The sequence below is a fragment of the Geotrypetes seraphini genome, chromosome 1 (genome assembly GCF_902459505.1).
Source record: "Geotrypetes seraphini chromosome 1, aGeoSer1.1, whole genome shotgun sequence".
NCBI lineage: Eukaryota > Metazoa > Chordata > Amphibia > Gymnophiona > Dermophiidae > Geotrypetes > Geotrypetes seraphini.
Window position 1 is genome coordinate 54,491,868 of NC_047084.1, and position 13,192 is coordinate 54,505,059.

General features: G+C 42.0%; 1 protein-coding gene across 1 annotated transcript in view; it reads right to left on the reverse strand.

Annotated features, from left to right (window-relative positions):
* Nucleotides 1-13,192, reverse strand: part of ITGA1 (integrin subunit alpha 1) — a 284,456-nt gene that overhangs the window by 139,675 nt on the left and 131,589 nt on the right. Inside the window, exon 9 of the mRNA XM_033931541.1 lies at nt 7,099-7,264. Within this exon, the coding sequence (XP_033787432.1) occupies nt 7,099-7,264 (166 nt within the window). The remainder of the gene's footprint in view (nt 1-7,098; nt 7,265-13,192) is intronic.

A 13,192-nucleotide genomic window follows, 5' to 3' on the forward strand; every position in this document is an offset into this window, starting at 1 on the left:
CCCCCCCCCCCCTCCACACACACACACACAAAACCCATAAAACGGGGAAAGAGAGAGCTAGAGAGCGTTAGAACAGCATTTTTAAAGTGCTGTAGAGGAAGAAGCTGCTTTTCCCTTCCATTTCCTGCCAGACTCTCTTTATTGCTGACTCTGCAGCATTTCTTTCAGTTTGGAGTGGTTAAGGTGGTAGTGCACAGGAGTGAGGAGGGAAGTAGCTGTGGAAGATGACAAACACAAAGAAAGGCACATAGCACTGGAAAGACAGGGTATGGAGGAGATCATTGAAGATGGGACACTAGGACAGAGGACTCTGGAAAAGGAGGTGAGAAGGACCCACAGACAAGGGTGAAAGAGCTTTACAAAAAGGAAGGAGAAGATGAATACAAGGAGTGAGGTGAAAAGGCTAGAAAAGCACAAAAGATCAAGTACACAGCAAAAGCTGCATTGAGATAGGAGGGATAACAAGGGTGGGAAAGAAATATAAAAAAACCCCTGAAGAATAGGAGTATAGAAAGGAATACTGGATAAAACTGAAAGAAGCCAAGGGAGAGAGATACATCTGGCGAAAGCGCATGCAGAAGAGCAAATGTCTAGAAATGTAAAAAAGGGAGAAGCCAAACATTTTTTTCAGGTATATTAGTGAAAGGAGGAAATAAAAAATGTGAGACTGAAGGAAGCAATGTGATAGAAACATGATGGCAGATAAAGGCCAAATGGCCCATTTAGTCTGCCCATCCGCAGTAACCACTATCTCTTTCTCTCTCTAAGCAAACATGCTAAACACATACTTCTGTGTTCACAAAAGAAAATCCTGGAGGATGACCCCTACTGGTTGGCAAAGCTAAACATGAGAATGGAGTGGATACCGCACTGTTCATGGAAGAAAGTGTTTATGAACAACTTGATAAATTGAAGGTGGACAAAGCCATGGGACCGGATGGGATCCATCCCAGAATACAGAGAAGTTCTGGCAGGTCTTTTTAAAGATTTATTCAATAAATCTGTGGAGAAGGGAGAGGTTCCGTGGGATTGGAGAAGAGCAGACGTGGTTCCTCCACAAAAGTAGTCACAGAAATGAAGCAGGAAACTACAGACCGGTAAGCCTCACTTTGGTTATTGGAAAAATAATAGAAGCATTACTGAAGGAAAAGATAGTGAAATCTGCTAGAATCTAATGGGTTACAAGATCCAAAGCAACACGGTTTTACTAAAGGTAAATCATGCCAAATGAATCTGACTGAATTCTTTGACTGTACGATCAGAGAATTGGATCGAGGACATGTGCTAGATGTACCATATTTTTCACTCCATAAGAAGCACCAGACCATAAGACGCACCCATGTAGGTGCGTCTGGTGGTCTGGTGCTGGGAAGCCTGCAGCCCGAAATAGCCTGCAGTCCAAAGCCCGAACCCATCCACAGTTCCCCCCCAGCACCCCTGTACCTTTTTAAAGTGGATGGCTGCCTCTTTGCAGAGCGCAGCACAATGCTCACCTCCTCTGCATCTTCCTCACTGTGCCTCCTCTCTGGGCCAGTTCTCTGCTTCCTGCCCACCATTCATGCCCGGATCACGCTGCCCCAGGGGTCGTGTCAGACAAGCCTTGAGCTTGGCAGGGGATTGTGCCCGGTCCTTTAGTTTCCTCTTTACCGTCTCTCCATTTGGCTCACACTCCCCTGCAGCCTGCTCTGATTTCCTCTCCTCTATGCCTTTTTATAAATTCAGAAATATCACGATCTGCTCCAGCTCCTGGCCTTCTCCCTCTAGACAAAATGCCAGTTCTCCGTCATCTTCATCCCCCGCCGTGCTGTGATTCTTGTCGCCCAGCTCATCGTCCATCGGCTCTCCACCTAGTGCTGTCGTCTCCTTCTCACCAGAATCTCCTGCTAACAATTTAGCATCCAATGATTCCTGCAGCCGCTGTGTCAACTTGGCCTTCAGCCCATGGCAGTCTAGGCTCCGATGCTGGAGCTCGGCCCGCAGGTCGGCTACCTTTAGCTTCCAGGTGTCCAGCGCGCTCAAAGCCACTGCCGGTTCCCCCTCAATATGTACGGGCACACTCATGTGCAAATATTACAAATGCTGGAGGGGTGGGGGCAGGAAAGGTATACGTGCGCTGCTGCCATTAAACTACCCAATCACAGTCAATCACATCCAATAGCGGTGCGGGACCAGGCGTTGTGCATCACTCTGCAAAGAGGCAGCCATCCACGCTGGACCACCACCACTTTAAAAAGGTACCGGGGGAGGGGGGGAGGCACGCTGTGCATTAGGTCCATAAGACGCACCCCCTTTTCCACCCCCTTTTTGGGGGTGGAAAAAGTACATCTTATGGTCCGAAAAATATGTTAATTTACTTAGAATTTAGCAAAGCCTTTGACACAGTTCCTCAAAGGAGACTCTTGAATATAAACCTGACGGGTTGAAGTTAGGACCCAAAGTGGTGAACTGGATTAGAAACTGGTTGATGGACAGACACCAGAGGATGGTGATTAATGGAATTTACTCGGAGGAAGGAGAGGTGACTAGTGGAGTGCCTCAAGGATCAGTTCTAGGGCCAAATCTGTTCAATATGTTTGTTCAATATGTTTGTGAACAACATTGCCAAAGAGTTAGAACAGGGGTGTCAAACTCAATCACATAAGGGGCCAAAATCTAACACACAGGCTAAGTCGAGGGCCAAATATATATTAAGATACTTAGTCTTAGTAGAAATATAGATCTTTCCTCACTCTGAGATACCTGTGGCGCGATCAGGCACTTCTGTGGAGCGCCCTGCTCCAACCTAGCTTTTACACTGAGACTGGGTCCTTCTGCCTGCAAATAGGTACTGTGGCAGCATAGTGAGGAGCTTAGAGCGCCACTGGGATTGGGGCTGCACAGTTAGGCACTTAGATGCGATACAGTCACCGAGGGTCACATAAAACGGCCAGGCGAGCCGGATTTAGCCCATGGGCCTTGTGTTTGACATGTGTGGGTTAGAAGGTAAGGTTTGCCTTTTTTGTGGATGATACCAAGATTTGTAACAGAGTGGACACCCCGAAGGGAGTAGAAAACATGAAAAGGATATGTAAAAAGTTAGAAGAATGGTCTAATTTTTGCCAACCAAAATTCAGTACAAGGAAGTGCAGAGTGATACATTTGAGGAGTAGAAATCTGAGGGAGCCATATGTACTAGGAGGCAAGTGGGACTTGGGGTGATAGCGTCTGAGGATCTAAAGGTGACAAAACTGTAGCCAGAATGATGCTAGGCTGAACAGAGAGAGGTGTAACCAGCAGAAGAGAGAGGTGTTGATGTCCCTGTACAAGTCACTGGTAAGACCCCACTTGGAGTATTGTGTTGAGTTATGGAGGCTGTATCTGGCTAAGGATATAAGAAGACTTGAAGCGATCCAGTGGAAAGTGATGAAAGTGGTAAGGGGTTTGTGCCAAAAGATGTATGAGAAGAGATTGGAAGACCTGACTATGTATATTCTAGAGAAGAGGAAGGACAAGGGAGATATGTAAACAGATACTTAATACTTGAAAGGTATTAATACAGAATCAAATCATTTTCAGAGAAGGGAAAATGGTAAAAATAGAGTGCATAAATTGGGGTTGCGGGGTGGTAAACTTAGGAGTAATGTTAAGAAATTATTTTTCACGGAGGGGAAGATTAGGCTCTTACCTCAAAAATCTTCTTTTTTAGTAGAAAGGAACATGAGCCTTGACCAATGGGTTATTTTCCTCTCTAACTGTAAGTTGTGTAGAAGACATCATCTACCTTTTTCATCCTTCCTCAGTGAGCTGTGCTGTGGCTCCCCAGTTTGTCTCAAAGCAGCGGTAAAACAGTATAAGGAAGGGGGGGGGAGGAGGAGGGGGTACAAGGAACCTCCCTGACAATCCACTTCTGTTCTGCTCTGCATCAATTAATATTAAATGAACAATATTAATAACAAACCTTACAGAGATAAGGTGGAATGAAACCAGCCACCTACCTGAGTACAAATAGCACTAACACTTATGGACCTCTCATACTTTTACTTGCCTCTTAGCAATAGAGGTTTCTCTTTACTCTTCAGGCTTGTCTGACAGCAAAAGATCCCAACCTTTGGAAACATATTACCTGCATGAGTAGTATGCAGGCTAAATTGATATCTGACAGGTGGGCCGTCAAGACTCGTATTCCTTTCTACTAGAAAGAAGATACTGGTTGAGTTTTCCAACTGTCAGTTATCAATTGTCCAGTACCCAACTTAGCGGAAGCAATTAGATCAAGCATGACCAGATACATTAGAGATATCTTGATTTACCACATACAAACCAATTTATGATACAAATTTATACAATAAAAACACATCTTCACTAGAATCAATTTCCATAAGTAAATTCAAATCACCCATCAGAACAATACAACCCAATTTCAAATGAATTTGAGCTACATAGGTATAAATTACTTCCATCACATTTTTCCATATACCCAGAGGTCTGTAGATTATTACTAATCTCATACTGCTCAATGAAGGAAAAACTTAATTTAACAGCTAAACAATCTAAATTAGGTGACTGATATCTATTTACCAAATCTACTTCCAGGACTATTTTGTAAACTATAGATATACCCCCTCCATGTTCACCTTCTCTACCAAAACCAAGGGGACAAACCAAACTCTGAATTGCAGAATCCTCCTTTTCAAACCAAATCCCTGTAAAAATAGCAAAACCCAGATCTTTTTCTTCTATTAGATCCCTTATTAAATCATATTTATTACATAATGAACATACATGAATATAACAAGCTGGAATTGGTGCTAAATTATCCTTTGGTTGTAATTAAGATGATAGCCTAATATGTCTTAGAAAGCGTTTTCTTCAAGAGATATACTCAGATCTCTACTTTCTAGGTAAACACCCTAACTGAACTTCTATCTTTACAGTAACTTGCTCACAATTGATTATATGGGCATAATTTATCTTAGATTGTAATTGACTCATTAAATTTTCAGTCCTTCTCCTCCACATAGTCTGATTAGAGTGGAATAGAAGACCTCTTTCATCTTAAACCCCTCTATTGTATCTTCTACTGACTCATCAACTCTCTCTATTCCCTACCCCTAAATTACACCACAAAATTAAAAAAAAGGCAACCTACAAAAATTCAGGTTACAATCATCTCAGCTATCCTTTAAAACCAACCCATATTAAAACTTAATTTTAAAGACTTTAAAATATTCACCATTACATCTAGATGCTTATGTTCCTTTATAGAATAAGCTATATTACCAGGTGCCCAGTTACAGAATTGCATAGTCACCTAGTTTTAGGAAGCAAAAACACACATTATAGTCATTTATGTGTATGTGAACACATACATGCATAAATGACTATTTTCCAGCTAAGAGAGACTCTACAAGCCTAAATGCAATAGCATGTACATTATGGATGGGAATTTGCATGCGCAGAATGCACAATTTATATGCGTAGATTAGAATGTAAAAGAACACTTGTAGATTGTAAGATTTTATGGGCATAAACAACTTCACCAGCTTTATGGATAGTGTAAATGATCACGCCTTACATGTGCTGTGATGGGGTATATCAGCCCTATAGAACTAGTCTCCCAGAACAGGGAATGGAGAGGACCTTTTCTAGTAGGTCAGGTGGGGAGGGGCTTCTGAAGGAAGAATGGATATTACCAGCACAATTTAACAGAGTGTGGTGTACTACCAGGCAGTGATATAGCTACAGATGGGGCCAGGTGCTAAGGATCCCCAAGCCCTGCTAACTGAAGGCTTCTGAACTTCATTTCTATGGTTGCTAAATAATTTCCAATGCAGGAAGGATTGGGAGTAATTTTAGCATAGAAACAATGTGCATCAAAATGGGAGTAATAATGTAAATTAAGCTTAGTATAAGTCCAGACAAATAAAGATGGAAATCCAACACAACTTGGGATAAATGTCTGGATTAAAAAATTTATTACAGCATAACTAATAGACCCGGTATGTCCATGTTTCGTTTCAAAGTGCTTTGATGTTGGACCTGCACACAGAAGTTTCATTGTTTGATATTTGTGCCACAATTGAGTCTTCTGGTAGACACTGTTGTTTTTATCATAAGGATATATAGAAGTTGCAACCCTTATGGCAGGCTTTCCTGAGATGAAACATGGACCATTTCAGGCCTAACTGTTGTGTTGGCTTTCCATCCCTACTTGTTTGAACTTGCACCCATATTTACCTCGTAGGGATCTTTATCCTTCTGATTTTGTTATTTTTATTAAACTTGTAATAGTATATTGCACTGGGCTCCATCTCAGACAAGATGGGGATAGTGTTAGTATTTATTGAAACTACAATAATTTCAACTATATTCATTGAAATGATAAAAGAGGCTTGGGCTCCCTCTTGCCCCGATATTGTTGGGGAGTCGTCGAGGCAAGAGGGCTTGTGCTCCCTGTTGCCCCAATATCGTCGGGGAGTCGGCGGGGCAAGAGGGCTTGAGCTCCCTCTTGCCCTGATGTTGTCGGGGGGGGGGGGGGTCGCGGTTGGACTGGGCAAGAGGGCTTGAGCTCCCTCTTGCCCCGATGTTGTTGGGGGGGGGGGGGGGGTTGCGGTTCGACATGGCAGGAGGGCTTGGGCACCCCCCTGCCTAGATCGTTGTGGGGAGGGGGGGTTCTATAACCGGTGTTGTTTTTGACAGACACCGGTTACAGAATCCAGCTTTTAGGCGAAGGACTAGCTCCTCCTTCGTCTAAAAGCCCTTCTGTTGGACGTTTGGGGCTTAGGCGTATTTTTGGTTCATTATGGCCAAAAAGTGAAGGCGTCCTGGGGGTGTACTTTTAGACATAGTGGTGATCTGGGCGTTTACTAGAGGCAGGCCATAATCAAAACAAGGACGTTTGTTTTGGTTATGGACACTTTCCCTGCTTCTGCTTTGAACATTTAAGGACTTAGGCCAAAAGGGGACTTAGACCTTTTTTTATATTATGCCCCTCTATATATATAACTGTATATGAAGATTTATTATGGCTGTGTATATATCAGAATCATTTGCAATTCATCAATTACATGAAAGAACCACAAGTACTGAAAAAAGTATGTAATAAAATACATTTCTTACCTTCTAAAGCAAATATTCTTTCTCCAAGTGCTTCAACAATAGTAACTAGAGCTAATTCATCAGATACATTAAAAAAGTGCTTTTCTGTTGGTTCACTTGCAATTGATTTAATTTCTTCTACAAAAGACTCAGTACTTAAATTTCCTCTGTTGTAGCTGCCAAGAATCTAAAACACATAAGATAAACTATATTAAATCTCACATTAAAAAGGTAATTCAAGTAGACTGCAACCAGTACAAATTAAAATGTAATATTTTCTTTTTCAATTCACATTTTACCTGAGTTAGATTAAAGGATCCTTTAACAAAGGTGTGGGCAAAAGTGGCCTTAGCACGCACTTGTCCCCAGCTTTAAGGCCACTTTCTACCACAGCAGTAAAATGGCCAATTCCCCATTCTTTAAATTAATGGCCACACACTGCCATTAGCGCATGACCATTAAAATAAATTAGTGCCTAAGCACTTACTGACATCTATTTTATAGGCGGTAAGGACTCGCATGCTAATCCTGCAAATGATCAGTGCTGGCACACCTGCTCACCACCACACATACCCTGCCATAAAAATTAAAATATATTTTTTAACACATGGTTTCCACACATTAATCTCAGACTTACCACAGGACCTCCTGTAGTAAGTCCTTTTAAGCTTAGGTGAGTGCATTCTACCACTCACCACAGCTTAGTAAATGGTATTGGTAAGATTTCCAGGGATAAATGGATAATAGATTATCCCCCATCCCCTGCTGTAAATTACTCCAGACTCTGGGGGGAAGATTCTCAAAACTCACTGCGCAATTAACAATGGTTGCTAAACCGGTTCCAGCCAATTCTCAGAAGGATGGTCTTTTCCAAGCTTCCTGGCAGACTGACTTAGCCATGCAAATGCATTACAATGAGGTCATTAATATTTAAATGAGCACTTCATGTGATTCTCTATTATCGCTGGGTGATTCCATCACACATCGCATTACTTACAAAACCATCATGATGGCCTTCAAAATTAAACTCTCCCACCAAACTTCCTTCCTCGATAAGCTTCTTATCCCTTTACGCCCTACACGGACTCTTAGGTCAGCTGACCAGAACCTACTCTCCATCCCTTCTATAAAGGAATTTTTCTATACTAGGAAATCAAATTTTTCAGTAGTAGCCCCAACCCTATGGAATGCTTTACCATCTCAACTCCGTCAGGAAAAATTAATCGATAAATTTAAGACTAACTTAAAAACTTTCTTATTTCAAGATGCATTCAACTGCTCTTGAATCTTACCATCTTCTATCAACCAACCACTTTAATGAAGCGATCCTATCCCTATTGTATTTTCTCTTTCCCTCCCTTTCCTTTCAACCTTTTTTTTTCCCTTTTTTTTCCATCTCTAATAATGTAACTTTACTTCTTCCCTCCTTTTTAACCCTCACTTTCAAGTTCGTCTTGTCAATGTCCTTAACGTACACCTCCCCTCCTCTCTAAAAACATCACTTTTACAAGTGTTACTTTTATCTCTATTTTTAGAGATTTTATTGTAAACCGGTTAGATACTCGTTGATGGTCGGTATATTAAAAATTAATAAACTTGAACTTGAAACCTTGTGGGCAAAATTTTCTGGCAGGTCTGAGCTGACGTAGCTTTACTTTCTGGTCAGTGACTGAACACTAATTGGTAAGAAAGTAAGGCTTTACAGCTCAGACCTGCCAGAAAATTTTGCCCACTCCCTTTTGCCGCCGCCATCAAGCAACCTCCCTGACACACACACCCTTGGCAGTGGGAAGAATGCCCACTCCCTCCCGCCTCTGCCATCGTCAAACAACCAGTAGATAGCAATCCCCGTGGGTGCTGGATAACTGATATTCTACTGTATTAATGCCAGTGACAGTCTCTTAAGTCTTCCCACAGAAAAACTCCCTGTTGGACACCTACTCAATGTCAAAATTCTAACCTGAATAATTAAAAAAATTGAACCCAGATTAAAGAAACTTATTTATTTACCACATTTACATACCGTCTTAATCAAAGCAGTTTACAATAAAACATACATAACAGAAAAACAAATACAAAACATAAATGCAAAGAAAAATCAATAAACACCAGTCACACAATACATTTATCAGATCATTGCACCACTTCAAATCCAACACATACCAAATATTTTATGAATCAGGAATTATAATGTAGACTTCTCATCAATCAAGCCAACTATCAAGAACTACAATAAGTCCCTCCACAGAAATCAAAATATCTTTAAAATCCAGCATAATACTGGAAGATTGGAAGGTGCACAATGTAAGGCATGTCTTTAAAAAGGGTTCCAGAAAATTATAGACTGGGGACCCTGACATCGGTGCTAGCAAAATGGTAGAGACTATTATAAAGAACAAAATTACAGAGCATATACATAAGCATGGATTAAAGAGACAAAGCCAACGTGGGTTTATTCAAGGAAAATCATACATCACAAATCAACTTGTGGAGAAAGGTGAGCCAGTCGATACTGTGTGTCTGAATTTTCAAAAGGCATGAATGACTCCTGAGGAAATTAGAAAGTCATGGGATAGGAGTAATGTCCTATTGTGGATTAAGAATTGGTTAAAAGATTGAAAATAGAGTACCTAGGGTTAAATGAATTATGAACTGAGATGGTTAGATAGTTGGGTACCCCAAGGGTCTTTGCTGGGAGCAGTGATTTTTAACATTTTTATCAATGATGTAAAGATGGGAATAACTAGTGATGTAATTAACCTCCCCCCCCCTTTTTTTTACAAAACTGTGCAAGAGGTTTTTAGCATCGGCCGGCGCACTGAATGCTCTGCGCTGCTCTGATAGTCAAAGAGTTCCTATGAGGGTCAGAGCAGCGCAGAGAAGAGCATTCAGCGTATCAACTGGCACTAAAAACCTCTTGCATGGTTTTGTAAAAGGGGAGTGGGGGGGGGGGGTTAAATTTGCTGAACACATAAAGCTGTTCAAAGTTGTTAGCTCACAAGAGGATTGTGAAAAATTGCAAGAAGACTTTGCAATACTGGGAGACTGGGCTTCAAAATGGCAAATGACGCTTAATGTGAACAATTGCAAAGTGATGCATGTGGAAAGAGGAACCTGAACTATAGATACAAGATGCACAGTTCCACATTAGGAGTCACCACCCAGGATAAAGATCTAGGTGTCATCATTGATGATAAACTGGAAATCATCTGCTCAGTGTGAAGTAGCAGCTAAAAAAGCAAATAGAATGTTAGGAACGGAATGGAAATGAGAATGTTATAATGCCTCTATATTGTTCCATAGGGGCGACTGCACCTCAAATACTGTGCGCAATTCTGGTTATTCACTGGTCTATAATTTCCCAGATCACCTCTGGAACCCTTTTTAAAAATAGGCATTACATTGGCCACTCTCCAGTCTTCCAGTACCATGCTGGACTTTAAATATAAATTACAAATCACTAGACAATAGCTCTGCAGTTTTTCAATTCTATCAGTACTCTGGGATATATACTATCAGGTCCAGGTGATTTGCTATTGTTCAATTCGTCAAATTTTTCTTCATTTTGGAGGTAGAAATAAACAAAGGCACCCTTGTGTAAAGCCCTAGCTGAAATGAGCACTTTTAAAAAATCTGTGTGTGCCTTTGAGCCAATTTAAAACCTGACAGGAACATTTTTTTCCTAAAAATGTGTATTCCCATATAATATTGGAAATAAACACTATCATATTCAGGGAGATGTATCATACAATACAAAGGAAAAAGTGACAACCCCACGTGCGGGACATAAAACCAAAAAGGAGTGGGGAAGGGACACAAAGTCAAACAACTGTAAGGACAATCAATTTATTAAAACATCATATATCAATATAATGCATATATCATGTACATAAAATAAGGCAGGCATAAAATAATCCTTTTAAAGCAAACTGTCCCTTCCCCACTCCTTTTTGGCTTTATATTCAGGATGATGCTCATGCACCAGCCCTTGAACTTGACCCCAATTCTGTTCCCCTATAAAGCAGTAGGTCATTAAACATAGGATACACTAGGGGGACAAAGAATTTCTTGGGATGGGATAGAAGAGAAATGGAGAAGATGTCACCAGTGAATAGGATTATTTTCAAGAAAAGAGCTAGCAAATAGAAACATGATGGCAGATGAAGCCCAAATGGCCCATCTAGTCTGCCCATCCACAGTAACCATTATCTCTTTCTCTCTCTTGAGAGATCCCACTTTTTTACGAAGCTTGATAGGCCTGGGATAGGCCCTCTTGAATTCAGACACAGTCTCTGTTTCCACCACCTCTTCCGGGAGACTGTTCCACGCATCTACCACCCTTCCGTAAAAAAGTATTTCCTCAGATTACTCCGGAGCCTATTACCTCTTAACTTAAGAACATAAGAACATAAGCAGTGCCTCTGCCGGGTCAGACCACAGGTCCATCCTGCCCAGCAGTCCGCTCTCGTGGTGGCCCAAAAACAGGTCAAGACTTATCTGAATCATCAGAAGGGGCTCCCTTGCCACCTTGGTTTCTCATTTAAGTCCTGCCTTCCTATCAAAGTCCTAGCCCTCCGGTCTTGCACATGCACGACCAGGTTGGTTTATACTCATTACCTGGTTAACTTCCTATACTTGTGTTACATCCCAGCTCTTCCCTCAGTATCCCACGATCCCTTTATCCCTCAGGAATCCATCCAATCCCTGTTTGAATCCTTGTACTGTACTCTGCCTGATCACTTCCTCCGGTAGCGCATTCCAAGTGTCCACGACCCTTTGGGTGAAAAAAAACTTCCTTGCATTTGTTTTGAACCTGTCTCCCTTCAGTTTCTCAGAATGCCCCCTCGTATTTGCTGTCCCCTTCAGTCTGAAGAATCTGTCCCTATCCACCCTCTCTATGCCCCTCATGATCTTGAAGGTCTCTATCATATCTCCCCTGAGCCTCCTTTTCTCCAGAGAGAAGAGCCCCAGCCTATCCAGCCTCTCAGCGTATGAGCAGTGTTCCAGCCCTCTTACCATTTTCGTTGCTCTCCTTTGGACTCTCTCAAGTACCGCCATGTCCTTCTTGAGGTGCGGCGACCAATACTGAACGCAGTATTCCAGATGTGGACGCACCATCGCTCGATACAATGGCATGATGACTTCCCGTGTTCTGGTTGCTATGCCCTTCTTTATGATGCCCAGCATCCTGTTGGCTTTTTTCGAGGCTGCTGCGCACTGTGCAGATGGCTTCAGTGATGCATCCACCAGCACACCCAAGTCTCTCTCGAGTCTGCTGTCTCCCAACAATACCCCCCCTAATTTGTAACTGAACAACGGGTTCTTTTTCCCTATATGCATGACCTTGCATTTGTCCACGTTGAAGCGCATTTGCCATTTGTTTGCCCAGTCTTCCAGCTTGTCCAGGTCCCTTTGTAGGTCCTCACACTCCTCCCTGGTCCTAACTCTGCCGCACAGTTTGGTATCGTCTGCGAATTTTATAACCTCACACTTTGCCTCCTTTTCCAGGTCATTGATGAATATGTTAAAGAGTAAAGGCCCCAGCACCGATCCCTGTGGCACACCGCTCGTGACTCCCCGCCAGTCAGAATACTGACCCTTTACTCCAACCCTCTGCTGTCTACCCGACAGCCAGTGCTTGATCCATCTGTGCACATCCTATGCCCCCTCATTGCAGAGTTTCCTTTCAAATGAAAGAGACTCGACTCGTGCACATTTATATTATGTAGGTATTTTAAAAATGTGTCTCCTTTTATTTGAAGGCAATATTTTATGGCTCCCAGCAGTCATAGGGAGGAAGAGGAGGAGATCTTAGCGAGACCTAAAGGATTTGGGGAACCCACCTATGGAGATGGGGGTGGAGGCAAAATGTCTGATGATGAATTTATTGATTGCTATTATGCAGACAATTTCTTAGAACCTCAAGAGATGGAAATATGAAAGAGAGAAGAAATTATTTTATATAGGAAAGACTCATCTGTAGCCTTCTGGTTAGCAACTATGGGCAGGGAATAGTGTTAAGTGTGTACAAATATCACAAAGTGAGAAGTTGTCAGGGATCCCAGAACTCTAAAAACTGGGAGATCCAAAACCAAGATACTTGGAGGAGAGTGCG